This window comes from Felis catus, chromosome E2 (assembly GCF_018350175.1).
Source record: "Felis catus isolate Fca126 chromosome E2, F.catus_Fca126_mat1.0, whole genome shotgun sequence".
Taxonomy (NCBI): domain Eukaryota; kingdom Metazoa; phylum Chordata; class Mammalia; order Carnivora; family Felidae; genus Felis; species Felis catus.
Window position 1 is genome coordinate 54808997 of NC_058382.1, and position 27580 is coordinate 54836576.

General features: G+C 46.2%; 1 protein-coding gene across 2 annotated transcripts in view; it reads left to right on the forward strand.

Annotated features, from left to right (window-relative positions):
• GAN (gigaxonin) overlaps positions 1 to 27085 on the forward strand; it is a 51346-nt gene extending 24261 nt beyond the window's left edge. Inside the window, exons 2-11 of one of the 2 annotated variants that reach the window (XM_023246127.2) lie at positions 3727 to 3841; positions 6225 to 6575; positions 9027 to 9244; positions 9463 to 9584; positions 12775 to 12887; positions 13810 to 13959; positions 15284 to 15420; positions 16111 to 16239; positions 25252 to 25361; positions 25451 to 27085. In XM_023246127.2, the coding sequence (XP_023101895.1) occupies positions 3727 to 3841; positions 6225 to 6575; positions 9027 to 9244; positions 9463 to 9584; positions 12775 to 12887; positions 13810 to 13959; positions 15284 to 15420; positions 16111 to 16239; positions 25252 to 25361; positions 25451 to 25632 (1627 nt within the window). In that variant the 3' untranslated portion in view covers positions 25633 to 27085. The remainder of the gene's footprint in view (positions 1 to 3726; positions 3842 to 6224; positions 6576 to 9026; positions 9245 to 9462; positions 9585 to 12774; positions 12888 to 13809; positions 13960 to 15283; positions 15421 to 16110; positions 16240 to 25251; positions 25362 to 25450) is intronic. The other variant, XM_045045580.1, reaches the window with a different exon arrangement.
• Positions 27086 to 27580: the final 495 nt, after the last annotated feature.

The following is a 27580-nucleotide window of genomic DNA, read 5'->3' on the forward strand; positions in this document are numbered from 1 at the left end:
GATATGCTGTACAATGAACTGTAGTCGCCATGTGGTACATCATATCCCCATTATATTTCTTTTTCATGTTTGTTTATTTAATGTTTACTTTTAAGAGAGAGAGAGAGCACAAACAGGGAAAGGGCAGAGGGAGACAGGATCTGAGGTAGGCCCTGAGCTGTCAGCACAGAGCCCGATGCGGGGCTCAAACTCACGAACCGCGAGATCATGACTTGAGCCGAAGTTGGACCCTTAACCGATTGAGCAACCCCGGTGCCCCTCCTCATTATATACATATTTCACAAGATATTCATCTGGGATGTAGCAAACCCACCATGGGGAATTTGAGAAGCATCAGTTGGCCACTCACAGGGGTCTGGAGACCAGCAGCATCCACTCCGCCTGAGACCTTGTTACAAATGCAGAAACTCAGGCCCCGCACAGACGTTCTGAATCAAGACCCCTGGATGGCTCTTACAAACGCTGAAGTTTGAGGAGCCCCGTGCTTCAGTCCTTTCAGTGTCGGACGGGTGAAATAACTCGAAGTTCTTCCTCATGCTGCTTCTGGTTCCGCTTCACCGTACCTGACCTCACGCAGGAAGGAGATCTCCTGTGATAGCACTTGAAAAACCGCTATCAATTCAAACACGTATTTTACAAATAATTGTTGAAGGTCTATTCTTTGCAAACCGCTGGGCTACATTGTAGAGTTATGGTGATAAAGAGGACTCTGGCCTCAAGGAACTTCCAGTTAAATAGATAGGAAATGGGGTATGTACTTAAATATTGCAATAAAAACAGAACTTGATGAACCCATAAAATAAAGTGCTTGGGAAATTTATAGCAGGAGAAATTATTATTGCCTGCATGGAGGTGAGGGCAGAGGTGCAGCCTGTGGAGGATGGGGTGACCGAGAAGCACTTTTTGTAGAACTGGCATTGAAACCAATCTTTACGAGACGGGTAGGAACTGAATGTGCACAGACGGTACCAGGAGAGATCAGAAGCAGGGTAGGGAGACGTGGGGCAGGTGTAGGGATCGGAACTTAAACCATTATAAAGCTTTGTGATTTAGCCTTCAGATGTTTAGAGACTTCGACAGTACAGTGATTCGTTTTTCGTGGGCTTTGAAAGGATCTGCTTTTAGGGAGGTCTGACATAGTGCTCATATCTACAGGACTCTTAGCCATTTCTCACTTCCACCTGCTGAGAGAAAACTGTACTTGTTAAAAGGGATCCTTCATTGTGAAAACACATGACACTATAGTCAACTTTTTTTTTATGTTTATTTTTTGAGAGAGACAGAGAGAGAGAGCGTGAGCAGGGGAGGGGAAGAGAAAGAGGGGAGCAGAGGATCCAATGTGGGCTCCGCACTGACAGCACTGTGCCTGATGTGGAGCTTGAACTCATGAACCGCGAGATCTTGACCTGAGCCGAAGTGGGACGCTCAACTGACTGACCCACCCAGGCACCCACCACCACCACCACCCCCCCTCCCCGCCCCCGGCCCTTTTGTTTCTTAAAGTATAGTTAACTTTTTTTTTTTTAATGTTTATTTACTTGTCAGAGAGAGACAGAGCGCAAACGGGGGAGGGCTAGAGAGAGAGGGAGACACAGAATCTGAAGCAGGCCCCTGGCTGTGAGCTTGCTGTCAGCACAGGGCCTGACGCGGGGCTCAAACTCACGGACCGCAAGATCATGACCTGAGCCGAAGTTGGCCATTCAACCGACTGAGCCACCCAGGCGCCTCTTATCTTTTATTTTTTAATGTTTTTTTCTTTTTCTTTTTTTTTTTTCTTTTTGAGAAAGAGAGGGAGACAGGATCAGAAGCAGGCTCCAAGCTGACAGCAACAAGCCCGATGCGGGGCTCAAACTCATTTACTGTGATCATGACTTGAGCCAAAGTTGGACGCTTCACCGACTGAGCCTCCGAGGTGCCCCTGAAATACCTCTTGAGTAAAACAATTTATTTCAGTAGGAATTGTAGGGGCAACAGCAGACCTGAAATACAAGGAGGAAACAAGGCTGTCTACGTATCTTCTTCGCATTCTGTCCCATCAGTTTCATCTTCTCGGGGTCTTCAGGGGCTCCCAAGGCTTCCCGAGGCTTCCCGCTGGCACCAGGATGGACTGGCTTCCTTCTGCTTGTATACAGACAGCTGTTGCCCTAAGACCATTCTGCACCATTCCCTGCATTCACTGCACTTCTTCCCAGAGTTGGGCCATGTCTTTCCATGACTGAAATCTTCCTTTTTCTTGATGTACTCACTTGTTTGTTGGGGCACGTCTTCTAGCAGCACACTGAGAAGGCCGCATGGGAGATCGTTTGTTTTGAGACCACGTACAGCTGAAAATATCTGCCCTATCCTGACATTTGGCTGGGTATAAAAATGTAGGTTGGAAATAATTTTCCTTCAGAATTTTGAAGTTATGTGCTCTTGGGGTAGACCTATGTCCTTATCTTTGGGCCTTTGCTTTCAGGGCTGATCAAATCCTCCGGGTATTTTTGTCTGGAGAATATAGGTCTGGTTTTCAACATTTTAAGAGCAGAATTGAGGGGGAAAAGATTGATGGTCGCAGCATTCAGTATGTCAACAACTCTTTGCTCTCTCTGTTTCTGGTGCAGTATATACCCACCCTCAAACGTGCCTGATATTCCCCCCTGTCCAGACCTAGCCTCAGTCTTACACCCTTCAGGGTGTAAATCACTTGTCTTCCACTGGCGCTGGGGAGGGCCTCACAGGGAGTCTCATAGGTCCGTGGAGGCAGGACCTGGGAATTCGACTCCTTATCACTACCATCACCCTGCGTGTGTTTTCTGCTCATGACTCAGCCTCCTTTCACAGCTGCCCTTTACGACCAGTTCCCAGCCTCCAGGGGTGGGGTTGGGATCTTAAGTCAAATTTAGGTTCACTGCTAAGTTACAAACATCTTTTAGACGTCAAGTAAGGTCCCAGCTCTTAAACAAGACCCAAAAAGCATTCACTGTGAAAAAATTCTTCACGTTCTTCATCACCTTTAACAAAAGTGTGAAGCCTGCCGGAGGATTAATATCAAGAATATAATACAGAACTCCCCCACCTCAATACAAAGACAATGAGCCCAATTTTAAAAAATGATCAAGAGACTTGAACGTAGCGTGTGTTTTGCAGAAGAGGAAACGCACGTGGCCACAAACAAGAGGAGATATTCAGCACCTGTGTGGCGAGGGTGCTGCGGCTACAACCCCCAGGAGAGCGGTTCCGTGGGTACAGGAATAACAACGAAGCAAAGGAAGATCGAACCCAGGATTTAGGGTGGATAGTCACTGCAGAGGGGTGAATGGGGAGAAGGAATGTGTGGGTAGGAGCAGGTGAAAGTCAAGGTCCCAGCTTTTGTTTTGGGTGGTAGGCTCGTGGGGTCCTTGTTACATTATTGAAAATAATTAGGTAATTAAATACATGAAAAAAATAAGCCTAATGGGGTGGGTCTCCCGAGGTGAAGTAGACAGAGATCCTTGCTCAGGTGGATCTCAGTTCTGTGGTTGTCTGTTTTGGTTTTTAAGAAGTCGTTCTGAACCCTGGAACAAGTGTTTTGTAGTTGAAAGTTATAAAAATATCTGTATATTAATACCTAAAGTTAAGAAGCTACATTTCCCAGCTGGGGTTCATATGTTGATAAATAATCTACTTTATAGAGTTTTACTGCATAAATATTTACAGCTATGTCTGTTCTTTCATAGAAATTTTACATTTTTTTCCCTTTCTTAGGACAAAGTTAAACTATAACCCTCCAAAAGATGATGGATCAACCTATAAGATTGAACTTGAAGGGATATCGGTAATGGTTATGAGAGAGATCCTGGATTACATCTTCAGTGGGCAGGTATGATGAGACACACAGGGAGGAAGACTAAGGAGAAGCCTCTCAAGGTCAGGGTCTCCTTCATCATTCTGTGACGGAGCGGCCCCACCCTCTTCATCTGTCCTTGTCCGTGTGGCGCGCCTCTCCTGCTGGGAATAGTACCCAACTCTGTTCTTGCCGGCCTCTGTGCTTAAGAGCAGACCGGGTAGAATCTTCACCCCGTACCGGTTTTTGTATTCACCATTCCGACCTCCACCTTCCATCGTGAGAGAGGAAGAAACTGGGTGCTCCTTCCACGGCTGTCTTTTTTTGTTTGTTTGTTTTTAAATCTTAATTCCCATCTTACTCTGTACCCATAGCCTGGAAATGGGAGCTCCGTTGGGCGGTGGGAGTTTATTTTGCAGAAATAAAGAGTTTGAGGTTTACTCTAATGGCAGGCACCTGTATTGTATTCAGGATTCCTGGCTCCTGTTGTCTCGGTAGGACCAGTATCCCTGCTGTACCCCGTTCTTGCCCGTGTCCCTTTGCTCTCTGTGCCCACTTACATTTCTGGGGGATTTAATGAAGCCCAGCGAAGAAAGTGAGTGATTAGACTTCTTTCTTTTTCTTCGCCATCGTCGAGCCCCTAATCCCTGATTACGTGGTTTGAAGTGTAGTACAAGGGCTCCCAAGAGTGACCTCAGGTGTGCACCAGGGCTGGCTTATGACAGGAGGAACGTAGCATAGCTCACATTTAGTTATGTGAGAATGCATTTTATCTTGACTCTTTTTGAGAGCTTCTCTCCTACTCTCTCCCTTATTCCTTCCTCATCTTGTTTTACCTTTCTCGTTTGTAAGAGCCGTCTCCTCCATGTTTTCTAAGCATTCTGGACGCACTGCTTACCTTCTCTGAATATACTCATTTGGTCAACCTCGGTGATTGTCATTCCTTTTGAAGGTTTTGGGTTAATTTCATGATGTCCTCCCCTTTTCTTTTCTCTGAACACTCTTCTCTTTCCTCTGAGCGCTAGGTGGGGGGAGCGGGGGGGGGGGGGGTTGTGGGCATGTAAGGTTTTGTGTGTGATTGTTAAAAATAAATGAATTTAGATTAATTTTGGGATGGTCCTTAAAATACCAAAGCGTCACAAAATTGGGAGCATCACAAAACCAGGCTGAGGACCAGCCTCTCATCTCACTTTTAAAATCAGCTCAGCAGCAGCTATTATAAGTTATAAGCCAATAAGAGCATATTCCTTTTCAGGCTTGGATTTGAATCTTGAAACCTTATTTATAGATTGACTTTTGTGTTTTTTGTTCCCAATTTAAATTAATTATGGTTTAAAACCATAGTTGCAGCATAAGTTGTAACAAACTCTTGATTTGACAGTCTAGTCTTAATTGAGATGGAATTTAGTGGTGTTTTCACGTGCCTGTATCTGACTGGTGTACCACTAGCCACTGTTTTGTGGCTGAATTGAATACCTCAAGTAAAAGGGACACGTTTCCTTACTTGTGACCTATTCGACACACTTCTTTCCACAGTTGTGTTGCTCGCTCGCTAAGGTGATAGGCAGTCATACATTCTTTTTCTGCATCTGTGGTACAGAATGTGTAAAATGTTCCCTGTGGTCCTGTAACCTGGAATCCCTCCCTGTCACTTCCGAGGGTGGGAGAAGCATCCATTCTTTGGGAGAGGAGAATCTGGAGTGTTGTGATGGTGGCAGTCTTGTAGAGACTTGTTTCTTTACGTCGCCTGCATGTTGCGTGCAGAAACTGTCAAGTGGGTGGAGGAAGAGGAATCAGAAGATTAAGGAAAAGCGAAATTCATAACGATAAACAAGAAATACTACCTTAGGGATTTCTGCCAGAGAGTACCTTTGAGACCAGAGTGCACGTGTCGCACCGAGTGCGATGTTTGGCATTGGGAATGAGGCTCTCGGGCAGCGTGGCCCTCCCCTCGCCAAGGGGCTAGAGTGGCGTGTCTGACATGCCATCTGGCAAAAGACGGAATGTGATACATCTGGAGGCAAGATGTGCCACAGTTTCGGGGCTGGCATTTAAAGAAACCTCCTTCAGTTGACCACAGAATGCGGACCTGTCCACTCCCAGCACATAGGCCTGGAAGTGAGCAGGGTGGACGGTCCGCCTGTGAAGGGTTCATGGTGGTTCATGTCGGTAAAGCAAGGGAAGCCCTGGAAAAAGTCAGACGGCCACGTGCTGCTCATGTTTTGTGAGGGTTCACCGGGTGCCCTCAAACTCCTCTTGACAAAGAAGCCCTAGGCTGGACCGTGTGACGTTGCCAATATTCATTTGATCATCTTTGACCTACAAAAGTGGAGCTTTCGTGTGGTTCAGCCTAAAAGGTTAGCGGTTTGGGTTTTCAATCTGTACATTCAAATGTAAAATATTGATGATACTCTTGCAGATCCGGCTGAGCGAAGACACAATCCAAGATGTTGTGCAGGCAGCGGACCTGCTCCTGCTGACGGATCTGAAAACTCTGTGCTGTGAGTTTTTAGAAGGCTGCATTGCCGCAGAAAACTGCATCGGTATCCGCGACTTTGCACTTCATTACTGCCTGCACCACGTCCATTACCTGGCCACGGAGTACCTGGAGACTCATTTCCGAGACGTCAGCAGCACAGAAGAGTTCCTAGAACTCAGTCCACAGAAGCTTAAAGAAGTGATTTCTCTGGAGAAGTTAAATGTTGGCAATGAAAGATACGTGTTTGAAGCAGTGATCCGATGGATAGCACACGATACAGAGCTAAGAAAGGTACCTGTGGGGTATAACATGGTCTAATTTGCCTTCTTACTTACCTATGTCATTCATTTGCTTATTTAATCCACAGAATAGATGTGTTGTCTTTCCCCTTCAGCCTGACAGACTTACAAAGTTGTGATCTAAAAGATGTCCGTGGGGGGCTCCTGGGTGGCTCAGTCGGTTAAGTGTTGGACTTCGGTTCAGGTCATGATCGAATGGTTCGTGAGTTCGAGCCCCACATCGGGCTCTCCACTCTCATTGTAGAGCCCACTTCAGATCCTCTGTCTTCTTCTCCGTCTTCCCTCCCCTGCTCACTCTTGCTCTCTCTCTCTCAAAAATAAGTAAAACATTTAAAAAAATAAAAGGTGTCTGTGGTACATCTTTGCATAGGATCATTGGAGCCATTGTTTTTTCAGACCACACTACAAAAGCTCACATAACTCGTTATATAGCAATGAAACCTTTAGTACTTGTAAGGAACGTGATCTCTCTTGTACAGTGTTTTTAATGGGAAAATGCATTTCAGGCTTAGGCTGGAGATTATAGAAATTCAGCGTCCCCACTCTTTTGTTAGCATCCTTCCATCCACCATTACTGGGCTAACCCGTGCGGGACTCTGACAGAGGCCATGGAGCGAGAGGGGGCACACAGGCTCTGGCAGACGGGTGAGGGGAGGGGGCTCTCCCTGGGTGATGGACACCATTCAGCAGAAGGCAGGAGAGCTCTCTGCCGTCTTCATGGTGATGCAGTTCTAGATGGGATGAGTCTGGGAGCGACAGCTGCAGAGGAAGGGTCTCAGAGAATATCAGGCTTTAGATCCACACTGTTTCTACACTGGGGGCCGGAGGAAATCACAGAGCTTTGAGTCCAATATTTATAGACTCCAGCATCGATTACTGTATGCAAAAAAAGAACTATGTCAGGTTTTAAAGTAGTTTTCAGAATGTATCATTGCATTGTTAATTGTTCTCCGTAACTGTTGACTGAGGTTCTAGTGAAAATTCTGTAGGGCCGTTGGGGCACCTGGGTGGCTCAGTCAGTGGAGCGTCTGAATCTTGATTTTGGCTCAGGTCATGATCTCACGGTTTGTGGGTTCAAGCCCCGCATCAGGCTCTGGTCTGACAGCGCGGAGCCTGCTTGGAATTCTCTCTCTCTCCCTCTCTCTCTGCCCTTCCCCACTCACGTTCTCTCCTTCTCTTTCTTGCTCTCTCAAAATAAATTTTAAAAAAACCTTTTAATTCTGTAGGCCCATTTAGAAATGACGGACTACTGTATTATAGATAGAAACTCTTACATGGAATGTTCCAGAAATACACGCTGCTGTATGGTTGTGGTCTCAGTGCGGTAGTTAGCGCTCTCTTTTCCACGTTAGGCAGGTGGATGAGGAAAGGAGATAGGAGCCTTCTCAGTTCGCTGTTGCGCGTGGAGACCACCGTCACTAGCTGCCCCTTCCTTCCTTCTTCAAGTGATGAGGTTGCCAGGGAAACGAGGCATTTCTTCCTCCTTTGGTTCGAAGACTTACAGACTTCATATCTTAAAGGCTGTTATGTATGACTCAGGATACAGAAGAGTGTACTCTAAAACGACTGTTGCCAAATCAAGAAAAACTCTTCATTAAGGAGTTTCGCCTCGTGTGTAGAATGCTGCCGTCAGTTCAAGTTTAACGATCCATCGTGAAAAGTATACAATTCATACTATACATGTTAGATATTTTTTAACAATAATAATTGAAGAAACAGAGTACTCAGGATTCTTCTGAACTTTTGCTTTTCTATATTTTTCTTGTAATACTTTTTTATTTATTTTTTTATTTTACCATTTATTTATTTTTGAGAGACAGAGCGTGAGTGGGGGAGGAGCAGAGAGAGAGGGAGACACAGAATCTGGAACAGGCTTCAGGCTCTGAGCTGTCAGCACAGAGCCCGATGTGGGGCTCGAACTCATGGACCGCGAGATCATGCCTGAGCTGAAGTCAGACACTCAACTGACTGAGCCACCCAGGTGTCCCAATCTTGTAATATTAATGTTGCTCCATTTCATTGCCTGTTGCACCATATCGAATCAAGCTATTACTGTGTGTAACGTTTCCGTAAATGTGATTGAACTCCCAGCACATCCAACCGTGTGAAATAAGGCCACTCCAGCCGAGCTCCAAGGTTTCCTGTTGGTAAGGTGACCCTTCAGGGTGTAAAGAAAGCCACTTGAAACTTCTCCGTGCTGTATCAGATATAAATCTGAACTGATTATTTTTGAAGTTAAACTTGTATTATTTATTAAGGCCGTGGGAAGTAGACAGGAAAGGGGCCGGTAAAGCATATTCACGCGGCGCCCGCGCTTGTGACTTGCCCGCCGATGAGCTGTTAATCATTTCAGGTCTCCGTGAGCCAGAAGAGGGATGTTCTAAACACTGTGTCCTACATCCTTCATTGTTTTTCTCCCCATTCTTTCTACCCTGTCGTGCAGGTCCACATGAAGGACGTGATGTCAGCGCTCTGGGTTTCAGGGTTAGACTCCAGCTACTTACGGGAACAGATGCTGAACGAACCGTTGGTGCGAGAAATCGTCAAGGAGTGCAGCAACATACCGCTGAGTCAGCCGCAGCAGGGGGAGGCCATGCTGGCGAACTTCAAGCCGCGGGGTTACTCCGAGTGCATTGTGACTGTGGGTGGAGAAGAGAGAGTGTGAGTATTGGACGTGAATCGTTTCAACAGTCGTGTAAGGGGAGAGCTATTTCCACGCGAGCAGGGATTCATAGTGTTGTTTTTGGTATCTAAGCATCATAGCAATAGAGTTTTAAAAATGTTTTAAGCGTTCTCTAGAGCAATGAAACTAGTCATAGTTATTGTAAGCAGAACTATATAAAGCACTTTAACTGCTAATCAATTATTTATTTCCTTAGTTCCCGGAAACCAACAGCAGCGATGCGATGTATGTGCCCTCTTTATGACCCTAATAGGCAGCTTTGGATTGAACTGGCCCCTTTAAGCATGCCAAGAATTAACCACGGAGTTCTCTCAGCAGGTACCATTCTGTGGTCAATTTTACTTAAACACAAGATCAAGTAATATGTAATTTCAGGGTTGTACAGAATGACGCAAAACCTTGTAGAGATTTAATTTGAATTTTAAGAGATAATTGTATTATCTCTATGGTGACATCTTCTGTCTGGCTCTAGCCTTCGAGACTCTGTAAGGAGGAGAGTGTCTTCTGTCAGTCTTTATTGCTCCTGAATCTCTCATACCGAGCTATTTTTGAGCATTTTAGTAGAGGAGCATTTTACCTGATGATGTAACTGATGGAAAAGCAGGACTCAGTGACTCTTCCCATCAGTTACCTGTGTGGCCACACCCTGAACACAGAATTCCTTTGAGCCACACCAGCCCCATTTTTGAAATTCATGCCATTCAGAATTATAGTAACTGTATCAAAAGTAAAGCTGTTATGTGAAAGCAGGCATTTCGTGTGAGACTTCAGAAAATATTACTTTCCTTCAAAGGCTTCAGATTACATTACAATAGAAAGTATCTTTCACTGACCTTTGCAAGTTTGAAAACAGCTCCACATCATTCAAAGCCCTCCCTCGAGGTGATGGGGAAGGTTGTACTTGCTGCCTTCTGACCGTTGGCTGCTTTTCTCTGCACCTGGGCCTGCCCGCTTGGGTTCACCCGCAGGTGCCATTTCACTCAATTCTAATTACTGTCAATCGTCTTCCTGGAGCCCCTCTTCTTGTATAGTCTCTGCTTGCCCGCTCCCATTGCTTTCAAGATTTTGAAAGCTGTACCAGATTATAGAGCTGGCTAAAGCTAAACCAGAGGACAGAAGTGGAATCATTTTGTGGGTTCCAAGATTATTGAAGTTAATTGTGAGGAATAAGCAGCGGGAGGCAGCGGTGTAGCCAACAGGATGTGGGTCTGACTTCCCTGTTCTGTCTTCTCCGAATTAGCTTCCTCACATTTTCTTCCCATAGTATGTATATATATTCATGATTTTCACACACGCACACCCACCACTGTGGTTCCAGTGTCATGGATTTTCCAAGATTTCCTGGAGGGGTTGGTGCTTCAGAAACATTGAACAGTGAGGATGGGGTTGTGTCCAGCTGTAGTGAGTGTGGCTGTGAGGTGACCGAGTGGTTCCTATTCCTGCCCGCGCCCCCTCTTTTTTGCTTTAACTGATGGGCTTTTTTTTTTTTTTTTTTTTTTGTCGTTTACTTTTTTCCCTCTCTTCCAGGTTAGAAGTTGTAGTCTTTGTCTATATTCCTTTGAAAGTCATCATAGAAACCATAGCCTGTATTCTTAAGTTGTCAAAGCCTAAGTGCATTTCTGCTGTTTTTCATGTTCCACAGTCTTGCAGTATTAAAATAGGACTTTATGAATAAATATTTACATATAGACATGTTTTATTCATCTATGTTTTATATATGTATCTATGGAGTGTCTGTTTACCAGCCTATCCACCACTTTCTTTGTTTTTCTTTCTTCTTCTTCAGACCTTCCATCTAGGATTATTTTCCTTCTCCCTGAAGTTCACCCTTTTGAATTTCCCTTAATGTGGGTCTACGGGTAGCAAACACTTGGATTTGTATGTCTAAAAATGTCATTATTTTGACTTCATTCCTAATGGATACTTGTGCTGGGTATAGAATTTCAGGGCATCTTAACTCTGTGGCTTGGCCTTTCCTCAAATGTGGAAAATTCTTATTCATGTTCATGTCTTTAAATATCGCCTCTCTTCCATTGTCCTCTCTCCTCCTGCTTTTTGGAAATCAGATTAAACATGGCTACTCCTTTTTGCTCTGTCCTCAGCCTCCTGCCGTCATTTTGTTTAGTTTTCCATGTTTTTGTCTTTCCATGTGTTGCCCTCTTTGTGATTTCTTTTGATGTACCCTCCATTTAATGAGTTCTCTCTTTAACACTGACAGATCTGCCATTAAACCAACCTACTGGATTTTTTTTGTAATCCAGTTTTTTTTTTTCTTTTTTATTCCTAGAAATTCTCTTTAGATCTTTTTTAAATCTGCCGTGTCACTTCTGTAGTCCCCTTTTCCCAAGAGTTATCTTAAAATTTGTCTTTCAGTTTTCAAACATAGTAAGCTTTGTCATTTTGTTGGCTTTCTGATTAGTCCAGTATTTGAAATTTGAAGTCTCTGCAAAGCTGCTTCCTATTGTCTTCTGTTGCCGGTTCTTCTTCATAGTCTGCTTTCTGTGTCCTAGTATCTTTGGGTGGGTGCTGATCATTTTATTAAAAAGTGTTCATAGGAATAACTTGGTGCTCTAGAATCTTAGAATATCCTAATCTAAAGATTAGATAAAGGTACTTTCTTCCACACAAGTTTTACGTTTGTTTCTTCCAGTTGCCTGTAAACACTACAAATTTGGAATTACTGGAAACCAGATGCAAACCCTGAGGTCTTCCAGACAAGCAAGGAGATTTAAATCTGGGTTCTGGTTCTGGTTGAACTTGGGAGAGGCTCCCCTGCCAGAAGCCACACTTTCTATGGGCCTGGGGTTTTGATTTCTGTCTTTTTCATGCCCTCAAAGCCTTACAGGATAGTTTGGAAATTTCCCAGATTGGTAAATGCCCTCAGAGCAAAATGGTTTCCATGGTTGGTAACCTCTCCAGCTCCCACTTTATCTCAAGCTTTGCCATACTGTCCTGTTGGCTTCTTCTCTTTTCAGAAGATTATTTCATTTCAAAACTGTTTGGTCTAGGAGGTTAGCTGTGTTGCACAAGAATTGGTATAAATAACCAGATCCACCATTACCTGAAACAGGAAGTTGAACAGTGACTCTTAGATCCTGTCTTGAATACGAAGTGCTCACGGTGCCCTGGATCTGAGTGCTCCTGGGTCTTGAACGAGCGGACGTGGGCTGTAGATGAGAAGCCGTTTGAGAGTCACAGAGGGGAAATAGAATTGATGCAGCTGCCCAGTGTCTGCAGGGGCGGTGTCAGTCTTGGTTGTATGCTGGAGGGCAGTGGGAACGCACTCGGGTGCTGAGGGAGCTACAATAGTCATAGTGACTCTCAGATGTGATTAGGCTCCCTCACGAAGGATCCAGTGAATTGTGATCGAGACCTCACACCCACTGCTGTTGTACTTAGAGAAGTTGTCTCCACGTACTGTCTCTACAGCTGGGGCATTTATATTCGGCAGGAGGGGGGTGGAGACCAAAGTTTCAGCTTCCTTGTGTGTCTCATTTGATTTTTGCAGAGGGATTCTTGTTTGTATTTGGGGGCCAAGATGAAAATAAGCAGACCCTGAGCTCAGGAGAAAAATACGACCCAGATGCAAATACGTGGACTGCATTGCCGCCAATGAATGAGGTAAAAAGCTTTTTCATTTGCTTTGATAGGGTGTCTTTCTTCCCTTTGGCGCTTTTGTTTTGCGTTTGCAGAGATGTTAGAGGAGAAGCAGGGAGCCTGCCACACGCCCCCCACCCCCACTATGCTAGTGCCCACCTTCCCGCTCCGCCCTGTGCCTTCCTCCAGCCTACGCACGCTCTTGCTTTGGGACCTTTCCCAGATGCCCTTGCACCTCCCTCCTTGTTTCCCACGGTGTCCGCACAGCACTCTCCAGGAGGCCTTCCGTCGGCCCCTCAGCTCCCACCACACTTCCTGTTTTCTTTCTCTTCGTGAGGCACAGCACCTTCTCATGTGCTGGGCATTTTTAGTGTTCACACGAACTCCTTGGTGGCCGGGGATTTTGTCTGTGTGCTGAGGGCTCTATCTTGAGTGCTGCGACGATGCCGGGCACAGCGGGGACAGCGGGGACGCTAAGGAAGTATTTGCTGGCAAACGAGTGTGAGCTACCTCAGGCCTCTGTCATTCCAGATGGCCTTAGCGTGAGCCTGGCCTCCCCGTGCCTCTCCCAGCCTCAGGCAGCGCTGTTGCTGTGGCTCTTACTTGGCTTTCACACCAACCTGGAAACACTTAACTAAACACAGATAATTTTATTGACCCAGAAGGTACTATTGTTGTGAGCCATGACGAGTGAGAAATAATGATTCTGCCAGTGAATTTATCACATGGGTGATTCCCTTATTCGGAATCGCTCCGGGATGGGGGTTCTTTGTCTGTTGTGGCAGAAGGGTGAGCTGCCAGCGAAATCACAAATATCTGAGAGAGAAGGCTTTGAGCCTGGAATTCTGGAATATCATGGTATCTGTAATTTGCAATAGCGTGTGGCTACCTGCTTTCAGTCTGGCAGTTGGCCTTCCGTGTGCAGAGACCTTTGCTGTCTTTTCAGCCGCGGCATAATTTTGGAATTGTGGAGATAGATGGAATGCTGTACATTTTAGGAGGAGAAGACGGTGAGAAAGAGCTGATCTCCATGGAGCGCTACGACATTTATTCTAAAACCTGGACAAAGCAACCTGACCTGACCATGGTTAGAAAGGTGAGAACCACGTCTTGGGATTGCTCGTTGGGTTTTAAAGTTAACGTTGGCTCGTTTCCCACACACGCCCTTTAGTAGGATCAACAGTGTTAGAAGAATGAGTGTCGCGAACTTCTGTCGCTGTCGGTGGCTCGCCTCTGTTACCAGCCGTCCGCCAGGATAGCGTGTGAGTGCTCACCCTGATGGTGGGCCCTGCGGTGTCCACACCTGTGCTTGCCAGATGTGTCCTGAGGGCGCTGTCCTAGGAAGCGAGCAGGTCTTCCAGACCTGTTTTCTCAATCATTGTTCAGGCCTGAGGAGACACAGTCTGCAGGCAAGAACCGCCGTTGCATACTGAGTAGAGTGAAGACACGGCCCCCGTTCCCTGGTGTGGGACGGAGGGGCTCTTGATCACGCCAGACCTTCGGGCAGTCCCGTGGGTATTTACAGCTCAAGTGCTGGGTTCCCACTATCGGTGCCTGCTCACTTCGGAGCGGGAACTAAGTGACATCCATTCAAGATGGAATCTAAATCTTGGAATCTTCGAAGAGTGGTGGAAGCATGGAGAGCCTGGAAAGCCCCCTTAACAACTAGGCTTTGGGCGCCTGGATGGTTCAGGTGGCTCAGTCTGTTAAGTGTCCGGCTCTTGATTTCGGCTCAGGTTATGGTCGCATGGTTTGTGAGATCAAGCCCCGCATCAGGCTCTGCATGGACAGTGTGGAGCCTGCTTGGGATTCTTTCTCTCTCTGCCTCTCCTCTACTTATGTGCTCTCTCTCTCTCTCTCTCCCTCTCTCTCTCTCTCTCTCTCTCTCTCTCTCTAAGTAAATAAATAAACTTTAAAAACTTAGGGTATTTGTATATCTCAGTGTAATAGTATTAGATGGAGTTTAACAAACAATATGTGTACTTCCTCCTCTTCTCGTTTTTAAAATCCTGTGTTTGTCAGGTTGGAAAACACCATAGTTTGACTATTAAAAATCAGATCCTTGGGGCGCCGGGGTGGCTCAGTTGGTTAAGCGGCCGACTTTGGCTCAGGTCATGATCTCGCGGTCCGTGAGTTCAAGCCCCACGTCGGGCTCTGTGCTGACAGCTCAGAGCCTGGAGCCTGTTTCGGATTCTGTGTCTCCCTCTCTGTGACCCTCCCCTGTTCATGCTCTGTCTCTGTCTCAAAGATAAATAAACGTTAAAAAAAAAAAAATCAACTTGTCTTTAAAAAAAAATACTAAAAAATAATAAAAATCAGATCCTTTCACGGATACCCTTGGGTACCCTCTAGACTAAAGGTAGCCTCTGTCTAACTCGAATAATCAGTCTTGCCTCCCCTCTGTTGCTTTCTCCTTTCAGATTGGCTGCTATGCAGCTATGAAAAAGAAAATCTATGCCATGGGCGGAGGATCATATGGAAAACTCTTCGAATCTGTGGAATGTTACGACCCAAGGACCCAGCAGTGGACTGCTATTTGTCCGCTAAAAGAGAGAAGGTAGGAGAGTGTGGACGTGGACTTTGTAGATCCCCCCTTTCTTTCAAATGAACCTTTGTCTTGACTTGGCATTTGGTTTCTCTAAAAGTAAATGAGGGGCACCTGGGTGGCTCAGTCAGTTAAGCGTCTGATTTCCGCTCAGGTCATGATCGTATGGTTCATGAGTTTCAGTCCCACGTCAGGCTCTGCGTTGACCGTGTGGAGCCTGCTTTGGATCCTGTCTCCGTCTCTCTCTGCCTCTCCCCTCCCCTGCCCACTCTCTCTGTCTCTGTCTCTCTCTCTCTCAAAAATAAATAAAGGGGGAGGGGAAGGGAGGGAAGTTACAGAGAGGGAAGGAGGCAAACCATAAGAGACTCTTAAGGCCTGAGAATAAACTAAGGGTAGATGGGGGTTGGGGGAGAGGGGAAAGTGGGTGATGGGCAATGAGGAGGGCACCTGTTGGGATGAGCACTGGGTGTTGTATGGAAACCAATTTGACAATAAATTTCATATTAAATAAATAAATAAATAGATAGATAGATTTTTTAAAAAGTAAATGAAGAATCCATCTCCTAAAAAGGAAGACCCACATATTCATGAAACCCTGTATGTCATGGGGTTACAACAAACATAAGAGGAGTTACGGAATCAATCCATTTACAACCATGGGTTGTAAATCCAATAGCTGATATGCTCTGTGTGGTCTTTCAGATTTGGAGCTGTGGCCTGTGGAGTTGCCATGGAACTGTATGTTTTTGGGGGAGTCAGAAGTCGTGAAGACATCCAGGGCAGTGAGATGGTCACTTGCAAGTCTGAATTCTACCACGATGAGTTTAAAAGGTAATTATGAGCGGTTTCACCTAACTTCTGCAACTTTTCCTTTACGCTTTCAAAGTCGTGTCTTAGATTTGTTTAGTTTGGTTTTCAAGTGACTTTACTGAATTATCCCATCCATTTAGGACATATGCCTAATGCCCACTAGATATTTAGTCTGACTTCAGAAGTATTTCTAACCTAAAACCATTGAAAAGCGTTTCCGAAATCTGTATCAGACCTCAATCCTTGGTTACTTAAAATCATTTTTGGCTATAAAAAAAAGCTATAGCTTTTAAAGTTTAAACTCGTTAACCTAGCATGTATGACTTAGCATGATACGGCCTTTGTCTATTCTCTCCGCTAGTCTTCCACACAGATGCTTTGCTTGAGTCCTGCCGAGCAGCCTTTTCCCCCCAAACACATTATGATGATCTCAGCTCTGTGCTGTTGTACTATTCCTTTTGCCTAAAATTTCCCTTCCAATATTTATCCAATTAATATGCCCTTTTCCGAGACTGTGCTTGATGGTCTGCTGCTCGGAGAAAGCCTTCTCACACCTCCCGGTCCGATTTAGGTTCCTCAGTCTGTGATGCCGGGACATTCAATTCATGTCTCGTGGCTTGCCGTCGTTAACCCTAAGGTTCTTAGGGGCAAGATTCAGCTGGCCAGCTCTAGATCTTAGCTTCAGCAGCACACCTTACCTGTGTCAGCTGCTCAATGGAAGGTTGGTTCTGTGGATGGAAGTGTGGTGTCAGTCTTCAAGCGTCTGATAGGTTGCCATACCTGTCTTGTAGAGTGGGCACCCTCCCACCCGCCTCCTCCCCTTCTCGCCTCTCACACATCTTACTGTGATAGCCACTAAACAGGACTATTCCCTTCAAATCCTAGAGGTCATGGGAAAATTCGTCTTGTTACGGGATTTCAACCGTGTTACCAGAAGGGGGTGCTATCATTCAGCGTTTAATTTCTTACTGTTTTAGATTAGGGCAAACAAGGTGAAGTTTCCAAGACTTTAGAGATAGAAATAAATGTCACCTAACTTTTAACGTATTTTATATTCAGGATATTTGCATAGCCTTTTTCCCTCCTTCAATTATAGGAATAGACAGTGTTAGGAAAATTTATTAGACAAAGTTTGGGAGCAATTGAGAGAATGTCTGCTGTGGGGTTAAGGTGGGGGGTGGGGGGGGGCAGAATTTCAAAGACTTTCTACATTTCTCTTGATACATTACTGTGAGGGCCAACTGTCCAAGATATAAAGTACTGTGTTAATTCCTGCCCGACTGAATCTTGAGACCGTCTGCTCAACTTGACTTACAAGCACTGGTCAGTGCGTTTGATTTCTGGTAAAATACTGACACGCACCTTTTTCGTGATGACCGAGTTACTATTTAGGCCCCGTGAGCTATAGGATGCCACTTGTCTGCTGGAGTAATTAAGGCCACTGATGCCTCACTCTTCCCTGTCCCTGTTGGTTTATAGGACTTAAATCTGGCTACACAGTTTCTCAGTCTGTCCTTGATATGCTATAAATCACTAGAACCTTTATATTTCTTCCAGGCTGTTTCATATTTATAGTTGATAAGCTTGAATGTAAGTGTATTACTTGCTTTCAGTTTGTAAGTATTAGACACAAGAGTATGGCTCCTTCCTTGCTAGTTAAAAGCACTTCCAAATAAATTCAGGGATTGTTAGTTTCCTTCTATCTAAGCTGTCCAATGTTAGTTTTTTTTGTTTGCTAATGTTTATTTACTTATTTTGAGAGAGAAACAGAGAGCATGCATGTACAAGCAGAGGAGGGACACAGAGAGAGGGAGAGAGAGAATCCCAAGCAGGGATTCTGTCACCGTAGAACCCAACACAGGGCTCAAACTCACAAACTGTAAGATCATGACCTGAGGGGAAATCGAGAGTCAGATGCTTAACTGACTGAGCCACCCAGGGACCCCTGTCCATTGTTAGTTTTTAAAGTAAGCTCAAGGCCCCATGTGGGGCTTGAACTCAAGACCCCGAGATCAAGAATCAATGCTCTACCCACCGAGCCAGCCAGGCGCCCGCCAGTGTTCATTTTTAAATAATAGAATGAGGAAAGCTGAATTTCTCTTGTCAGTATGACATCTACGATTCTTCCTTGTTTAGGTGACACTAGATACATACATAACACTAAGTGCCGTGGATTAACTCGTTCATAACTCATTCGGTCTTCAAAAAGCAACCCTCTGAGTATCGGTGCTCCTTTTCTTCCAATTTTACACCGAAGCACAGAGAGGTTACGTAATGTGCCCAAAGACACACAGGTCTCACGAGTGGTGGGGCTGGAATTTGAACTCAGGCACTCTGGCCACACAGTCACCTTTCCAGCCACCACACCGTATGGCCTTAAAACACAGGCTTTCCCGTAAATCTCTACAGGAAGAAAGTTACATATAGCAGTAGTTTATTTCTCAACAGAGCAGATGTTTCCAAGTATGTTATATTTGCATACCATGGAAACTGTTGCCAGATGAGCAATCTGCGTTAGATTGGAGAACATTTATTGTTTTTAAGTAATCTCTTGTCTTTCCTGTCTTTGTTCCCTATTTTTAGGTTAAAACTTTCCTGGAAAAATGCCATATCGTATTTTCTGTGTTTCTGACTAAAAACAAAACTGTTTGAAGGAGAGCAAAGAAATTGCCCTAACTCATGCCACGTCGTAGTAGCCACTTCGTGAATCCAGAATGACAGGCATCCCCTACTACTGCGCCCGGTGTCACGGCTCCCTCACTAGTCCTGCCACCCTCCCAGTTATCCACACCCAAAAAAGCTCATCTTCGATTCTGTCTTGTGCTTCACATCTCATCCGTCGCCCAGTCTTGTCCCCTTTTTTTAGACTCTGGCATATTTTCCACATCACCCGCCTTCATTTCTCTGCTCCCGCCCCGCTGTGTCCGTGCCGTCCTGTGTGCAGCATCATTAGCCTTCTAACCAGGTTTCCTGTACTTGTTCCCTATTTGTGTTTTTGAAAGATGAATGGGACTTTGGTCGTCGCACTCTCCCACTGGAAATTCTTGGTATTTCCCCACTGCTTACCGAACAGAGATGGTAGTGTGTTCCCCCCTGCTGGGGTTCCCCGCTCTCTGAGGTTAAGAGAAATGCTCAGCCTTTTCCAGTCTCTTCCTTCCATGTCCTGCACTCCAGCCCCCTTCTTTACGCATCCCGTGTTTGACGGCCTCCCCACGTGCGTTCAGCCCGGATGCCCCCCTTTGGTTTCTATAGACCAGTCATGGTGACTGTTGAAGTCAAGGCCTGTCGGTTTCATGTTTTGATCCCCGAACGTGTAGTTGAGCAGACTTACTTGACAGCCGGCGGAGTCCCGTGTTGGTTCTCTGACCCGCGGGGTCAGGGGCCGTTATGGTAAGAAGGGCTAAGGGAAGTCCGCTGTAACTTTCCTTCCCTACCACGACGGAAGACCGGAAGCAGTTCTGCCCCCTTGAGCAATTGACAGAAATTGGTTCCGCCGCCGAAGACTTGAAAATGCAAGAGTGGGGCTACCTCTCACGTCCCCACTTAACTCACCCAAAAGGTAGAAAAGGCAGGTGGATTTTGGACAACAGCCGTGTGCTTTCATAAACGTAATCAGATGGTTACACGGATCACAGACTTAGTCCCAGATGTAGTATCTTTATGCGGATGTTGTGTCCTTATGCAACGTGGTCCCCGGCCTTGATATGCTGCTGTTGACCTAGCTCCTGCTTTTTCTTCATACCGATATGCAGGGACTCCCAGAAGCAGTTTGCCTGGCAGGGCCAGTGGTACCCCTGCACTGCCTGGCCTCAGAGCCACGTCAGCCCTGCTGTCTGCCCTCTGTTAGTCCGGGGGGATTTTGATCATCTTGGTGTTCCATTAAGACATCCTGTCGGTCTGCCCCTTGGCGTTATGCTGTTTGAATCTGATGGTTAGGAAGTAGCCTTTGTAAGACACCGGGAGATGAACCGCACTCCTGACCAGATCTGTTTCAGCCGTGGCCCAGTCAAGGGGCAGAAACCACACCGGTCATCTGAACAGGGAAGACGTAATTCACACGATCACTCACTAGTAAGAGGTGGTTAACTGCCGATGGGTGAAAGAGAGCTCTGAGGAGTGCAGAAATAGCTAATTTGGGCAGTGCAGCCACTGCTACCTTTAGGGCTGAGGGAAGTACCCTAAGAAGGAGCATGTTGGGAAGAGAGAGGCCTCCCCACCCTGCAAGGTGCGCCGTGGCCACCGCGTGCAGGACGCCGGGGAGCTGGGGGCAGAGCTGGTGTGCAGGAAGCGGCCTGCTGGGTGGCAGAGGACCTTGCTGAGGGCAAGCACCTCTGGGCCTCCTGCCTGCAGCCCGAGGGAGGAAGGAAAGAGGCACACCAAGCCCGGGAAAGAAGCCCTTTCCCCTACCTGGCCTCGCGGTCCCTCCGGCGCCCCCTATTGGCAGAGCCTAACACGGAGTTCATCTTCTCAAGGCCCTTCATTTTCTCCACTGTGTTTCGCTCTCATCTCATGTACTGTTTCCTTCTTTTGACTTACTTTGGGTTTTGCTCTTCCCTAGCCAGATTCTTCAGGTAGAATTTTAGATTTCTTCCTTTCTTTGCCGAAATCTCCTATCTTCTCGGAAGCGTGTTTCCCTTTCTCTCTCGAGCGTAGTTACTCTGGCCACGTTCAAGTCCCCACCTGATAGATCATCCCGGCACCCCGGGCACGTCAGAGTTGGTGTCTGTTTATGGTTTGTTCCCTTGAGAATGGGTCCTCCTTTCTCTGGCTCTTCGTCGGTTGAGTAATTCTGGGCTGCGTCCCGGACATCGTGAATGGTACGTTGTCGGGGCCCCGAGGTCCTTTCTGGTGCTGTCAGAGCATTGCACTGACAGTTTTAGCAGCCACGCACCTCGTGGGATTCCTTGGAGGCTGTAACACCTGCTGCACACAGCCGCTCGAGCCCGTCTTCAGTTCCGGAGGCCCACCTCAGGTTCAAGTTCTCACGGTTCCGGGCTCACGGACTCAAGGCTGCCTTTGGCCCACACTACCAGACCACTGGCAGGCTCCCTCCCTGGGGTTGTGTGCTCGACTCTCACCTTCTTTCCCCAAATCTGCCTGCTTTGGCTTAGTCTCCAGAGCCGTCGGGCAGTGGTCTTTGGTCTCTTGCCCGGAGTTTATGGCACCTGCTTTCTCCCAGGGGGATCAGCTTGTTAAGAGCTTCCTTTTCCCTCCTGGAAGCAGAACCTCACTAAAGCTCCCTCTGTCTTTCTCCTCTCCAGTTGATCGCCCGTCCCTCTCCCCTCTTCACTGTCCCTCCTCCCCTGACCTTCCCTCCCGTCCTGCTCTCTCTAAAGCTCACTGCCACAAGCCAGGCTATATTCTGAAGTCTCCTTCACAGGGGACATTGCTCATTCTAAGTTAGCAGAGGACCGTCCTTGCAGCCTCAAGTCCTCATAAGACCGTGTTTGAAAACATTGTAACTAAAGGCATACCACTGCCCTGTCCGTTACAAAAATGACTATCACTCTGGGATGGCCGCTAGGTGCTGGCCGCTGTGCAAAGCACTTTACGCTGGCCACTTGAGCTCATGCCCACAGGTCATTCGATGTCAGTGGGGGTGTTTGGTCTCTGCATTTGACACATGACAGCTAAATTGTCCAAGGTCGACGAGGTGCTAGATGGCAGAGAAAGAAAGGCAAAACCGTATGCCTTTTATTCCTGTTTTGTTTTTTTTTTTTTTTAATGTGTCTTTTTGGGGGGAAAGGGGCAGAGAGAGAGGGAGACAGAGGATCCAAAGCAGCCTCCCTGCTGCCAGCCTGATGCAAGGCTCCAACCCACGAACTGTGAGATCATGACCTGAGCTGAAGTCGGACGCGTAACCGACTGAGCCACCCAGGTGCCCTTTTTATATCCGTTTTACAAGCAGCAAGTAAATACATGATGCACTTAAGTTTTTGTATCAGTTTTATTTCATCTGAAGCCTCCGCATTATATGAAGTAGATCACCTAGGATTATTTGTCTGAAACCCAGGAACTCTGAGTCATTGATCCGCTTTGGACCAAATTTGGTAGATCATCTACATAGACCGATTGCCTCAGCTTTGTTTAATTATTCCAGGGAGGAATAATGTGAGATTCTCAACTCTACAAAATTATGCCAAAATATTGTTGTGTTCTGATGTGCTTTTCAGTAAATAATCTAGTCACAGATGTTCAGTCAGCAGTGCCGGTTACCCTCGTGCGGATACACATGGCCCCGTCATGGATTCGCCTGGAGGGGTCGTGTGCCTCCCCACTGGCCTTGGTCCTGGATGTAGGGTGCAGCTGGAGACAAGGCCTGGGGACACTCACTGGCTTCATTTGATTCAGAACCTGGGAAGAATTGAAATGTCAGGGCTTCAATATTGATGTTTATCCCTGAAGACATAAGATGTGAGTAAGCCAGTTACTGTAGTCCGACGTTTTCAGACACTTTCTTTCAAAGGCCTGTTCAGGTCCCCATTTTGACTTTTCAGGGAGAGCTCTTGGATGTTTCCGTTTCCCTATTTCCTAGAGACATTTTGGGAGCAGGGACCAAACCATTCCTAGTCCCGGCAAACTGCTGGGTACCAGTCACCATTCAGATGTAAGATGAATCAAATGTTGCACGAAGGGCTTAAGACTCTGGCAGCCTTACATTAGCCTTGCTTTGCAGTGGTTATGTGATCTCGGAAGGTCCGCGCTGCTTAGAATTCCAAATACGGAAGCTGCTGCTTTGTAACAATCTGGGAAGAGTTCTTTGAAAGGAGAGTGCTGTTCTTAGAGAAACAGTTTCACATTTGTATTTAACACGGAGATGCGCTGGATCTCAGCCGCCGTCTTCCCGGACACTCGATAGCACAGAGTTGGAGATACAGGAATAACGTCCATACGCCCTGCGCTGCAGTAACGAGTGTAGGCCTGGACGTGGTAGTTCTTAAGGGCTTAGATACAATCCCGGGGTCTGATGAGGTCTGCTACACCCGCAGCTATGTCTTTAGCTCTTAAAGGGAAATTGTTTGGTCCAATTACTTTAAGTGAACGCCATTATATAGCAGAATCTATGGTTGGTGGTGGTGGTGTTCAAACCCGCCAACAAACAAACAAACAAAAAACGCTTTTATCTTGGAATAGTTTTACACTGATAGGAAAGTTGCAAAAATAGAGTCTGCATTAAGCCATGCACCCAGCTTCTCCTCATGTTAACATCTTACGTAACCATAGTACAGATATCAAAATCGGGATATTTATGTTGGTACAGTACTGTTAAGTAAATACAGTCTTCATTCGAATTTCACCAGCTCATCCACTAATCTCTTTTTCCTTTGCTCTGGGATCCCATGCGGGATCCGACAACATACTCAGGTGTGTTTCTTTAGTCTTTTTTCATCTGCGATGGTTCCTTGGTCTTTCCCTGCCTTTGATGACCATGGTATTCTTGAAGATAATTGGTCCGTGTTTTTATAGGATGTCTTTTAATTTGGGTGTGTCTGAGGATTTCTCACGATTAAGCTGAGGTTTGGTTACGCGTTTTTGGCTGGGACACCGCGCAACTCTGTGAGTTATAAATGCGGTGCTATCGTTTTTTATTTTGTTACTCAACCGTTCCAGCTTTGGCCACTGGGAACGCCTTCCTGTCAGCTCTGTGTCCTTCGGACACACCCCGTCCTCTAAGCACTTCCTGTCAGGCGCACAAGGCACTCCAGGCTCATCTTGTGTTTTCTGTCTCGCCTGGGGAATCAGCCATATCTTTTTAGAGGCCTGGGTCCTTTTAGTGGCTATTAAATTGATTTTCAACAGAAGGGCCAAGACAGTTTAGTGGGGAAAGAAACGTCTCTTCAGCAAATGGGACTAGAGCAATTAGAGGTCTGCACGGAAGGAAAGTGAACATCTACCTAATTCCGTTCCGAAAATTCAACTCGAAATGTGTCGTAAGACGTGAGTGTAAAAGCTGAAACTGTGAAGTCTCCAGAAGAAAGCATAAGAGGAAAACCTCTGCAGCCTTGGAATAGGCAGGGATTTCCTAGAAGGACATAGAAAGCGTGACCTTTAAGAAAGAAAGAAAGAAAGAGGGAGAGAGAGAGAGGGAGGGAGAGAGAGAGAGGGAGAGAGAGAGAGGAAGAAAAGAATAAATTGTGATTCATCAAAATTAAAGACTCTTCTTCAAAAGTCTCCATTAAGAACATGAAAAGATAATCTACAAGCCGGGGAAAATATTGATGATCTGCGTATCTAACAAAGGACTTGTATCCCCAAAACACAAAGAATCTTATGATTCAAGAAGAAAATAGAGAACCCAGTTTCAAGAATGAGCAAATCTTTGAGCAGACATTTCACAAAAGAAGACCGATAAAATGGCCAGTGAGCACACACAGAGACCCCCAGCATCTTTCTTTTCCGGGAAGCCCGCAAGCCCACGCCACGAACGTGGCCGAAATCAGAAAGACCGACATTCCCGAGAGCTGGCAGTAATCCCCGGCGATAGGAAGCCTCAGATGTTGCTCATTGGGACGGAGAATGGCACAACACTTTGGAAGACGGTGCGGCATTTCCTTACCCGGTGGAATACACCTTTAGCTGTATAACCAGTTCTGTGACATAACATCCACAAAGAAGATTTACACTCCAGTGTCCAAAACAGCTTTATTCACAGGAGCCGAACGCCGGAAAGCACCCAAAGGAACATGGGCGAGGGAACGCATAAACAAATTCTGGTACATCCATACAATGGAAAACCACTTAAAATTGTAAGAAACAGAGTATGGATATAAGCCACGGGGTACTGAGTCTCGGGAACGTTTTGCTGAGCAAAAGAAGCAGATTGAAAAGTGCGTACGCTTTGTGTTTCAAAGTGGGTGCCGTTCTAGAACGGACAAAATGAGGTATCGTCCATAGTGACAGGAAGGAAATGGGGAAGCAGGTTGAGCTGAACTGGTGCGGGGCCTTGTCCTCTGGACGGGTCAACCACCTTTGTCGTCTTCCTAGACCTCGTCCTCTTGACTTCCTTCGTTTTCTCTGTCTGTTCGTTTTCAGGTGGATCTACCTTAACGACCAGAATTTATGCATCCCCGCCAGTTCTTCTTTTGTTTATGGAGCTGTCCCCATAGGAGCCAGCATTTATGTCATCGGAGATCTCGATACAGGTAAGCACGTTACGGCGATTTTGCTGGAGCGGTTTCTGGCGATTCCAAGACGTGTTGTTGTATCACCTGTGCTGCTTCTCGTGGTTCAGGTACCAATTACGACTACGTGCGTGAGTTTAAAAGAAGCACAGGGACGTGGCACCATACCAAACCGCTCCTCCCGTCCGACCTCCGCCGCACCGGCTGTGCAGCCTTACGTATTGCAAATTGCAAGCTTTTCCGCCTGCAGCTCCAGCAAGGCCTATTCCGTATCCGTGTTCATTCACCCTGAAGAGGCGGCAGAGCGGAGGCAGAGCTCCTGACCCAGCGCACCATAACATGGCTTTCTGCGAGGGGACCAGAGGTGGCAGCGTATCTCCGGTGGTTTTACTGTAACGCTTAGAAGCCCGCGCTTCAGCTCCTCTCGGGGAGAACCCGCAACTGTCGCAAAAGCTCCCTTGGAGGAATCCGTTCCTCCAGGGAGATGTGTCTGCAGACAAACGGAGTAACTATCCGGTAGAGGCAACGGGAAGTGGGAATCGGGGTCATGTAAAATATCGAAGTTGGCGTACTAAGGTGCATTCTCCCGGAAGGGGACTCCCTTCCGAGCGACTGCTGTGTTCCAGTACCTGGCTTTGGGAAACAACAGAAATCCGTATATGCAAATCAACATATCCAAACACACCGAGACCGCGTTCCTGCTGCACTTGGAAGGAAGTATCATGCCTAACCCTGCCCGACAGATTCAGGTTTGTGCCTAAGATGTTAGGTTGGGCCAGGTGGTCTCCACTTACTACTAGTACTGTGTCCTAAGAATCTTTTTTAAGCTATATTATCATGAATTGAAACTAAGATAAAATTTCTCTCTCATGACGTTCTATCTTAGTAATCTAAAGGCTCGATAAATTAATGAGTCAGGTTGCAGCCCTCGTGCGCGTTTAAAGGCAGTTGCTAGCTTCTGTGTTGACTTAGATAACGTCGTGCCATAATTTCTGGGGTAGTTCTCTCGGAGCCGTGAAGGGTCTCGTGCCGTGCCGTTCGTTCTTCCTGTTCAATTAACCAGAACCATTTTGTAAACACGAGGACATTAGCAGAGTAAGGGATGTTACAGAAGAAAGACCCGAGTCAGACCAGTGACCAAGGTCTGCTTTGGCTACAAAAGCTGTCCAGACAAAATATATAGGGATCAAAAAAACTTTAATCTGTCTGAAAGCACACAGAGTCTCGTTTACTACTGTTTCGGATTGAAAACCTGTCTTAGAGCGCGAACCTGCATTAAGAATCTAGTCTTTGTAGCAGAATCTTCTCGATGCCGTTCACTAGCAAGAGTTTTAGACAAATTGCGTTATAAGTAAAGTTTGGCTGGTAGAATAAAACTACCTCAACTTAATTTCATTCTGTTCATAGTAGAGCGAATTCATCTCTTCTCTGCTTCTCCACTCCCCCACCTTCCCTTGTCTCCCCATGCCGCCGCACTTCCCACCGCGGGGAGAAAATCTGTCATTAGTAGCACTTACCTTGTAAGATACTTTGTTTTCCATTCAAATTATGCCACCTTAGTGTGAGATCAGGGACTTCCAAGTGCTTGATTACGTCATAATTTGAATTTTATGTAATATCAGGTTTCTAATCAATTTAATACAGAGCTCTTCAATTTTAATTGTTTTCTACAGTTTCCACCGCCCTCCGTAAATGGCTGTAAGAAGCAGTATTTTGTCTTAATGATTAATAAATGTATAAATGTATCCTTTGCTTGTACATTTGAGAATAGGAGTTTCTTCCAGAAACTTCCTAGATGGAATGCTTATACGCTGTTAACATGCATAGGAAACCTCGCTTGTGTTTCCCCAGCCGTGAACAGAAAAAAGGGTAACCTCCTATCTGCAGTTTTTTTTTTTTCTTACACCTGTTAGGAGTCAGTACGATGCTGTAAACGTTGCTGAAGGAAGACTTGTCGGGGGCGGGGGGGGGGGGGGGGTTCTAAAGAACGTTGTGTGTGGAGAAGTTACTGCTGAAAGAAGGCGTGAGGTGTCTGTCTTCTGTATCAGAGGCCCCGGGCCGGATTGGCCACACGTTCACGTAACACAATCGAATTCGATACATAAAGCAAAGCCGGCCTTTTTCCTCTGAATTGTGTGCCAGTCAGCTGTCGTCCGCACACCGTCCCAGTGATACCTGGGATATCTTCTCATCAAAGCAAGCTACGCGGCCACTGCAAAGAAAGCAGACTTTCTTTTTTT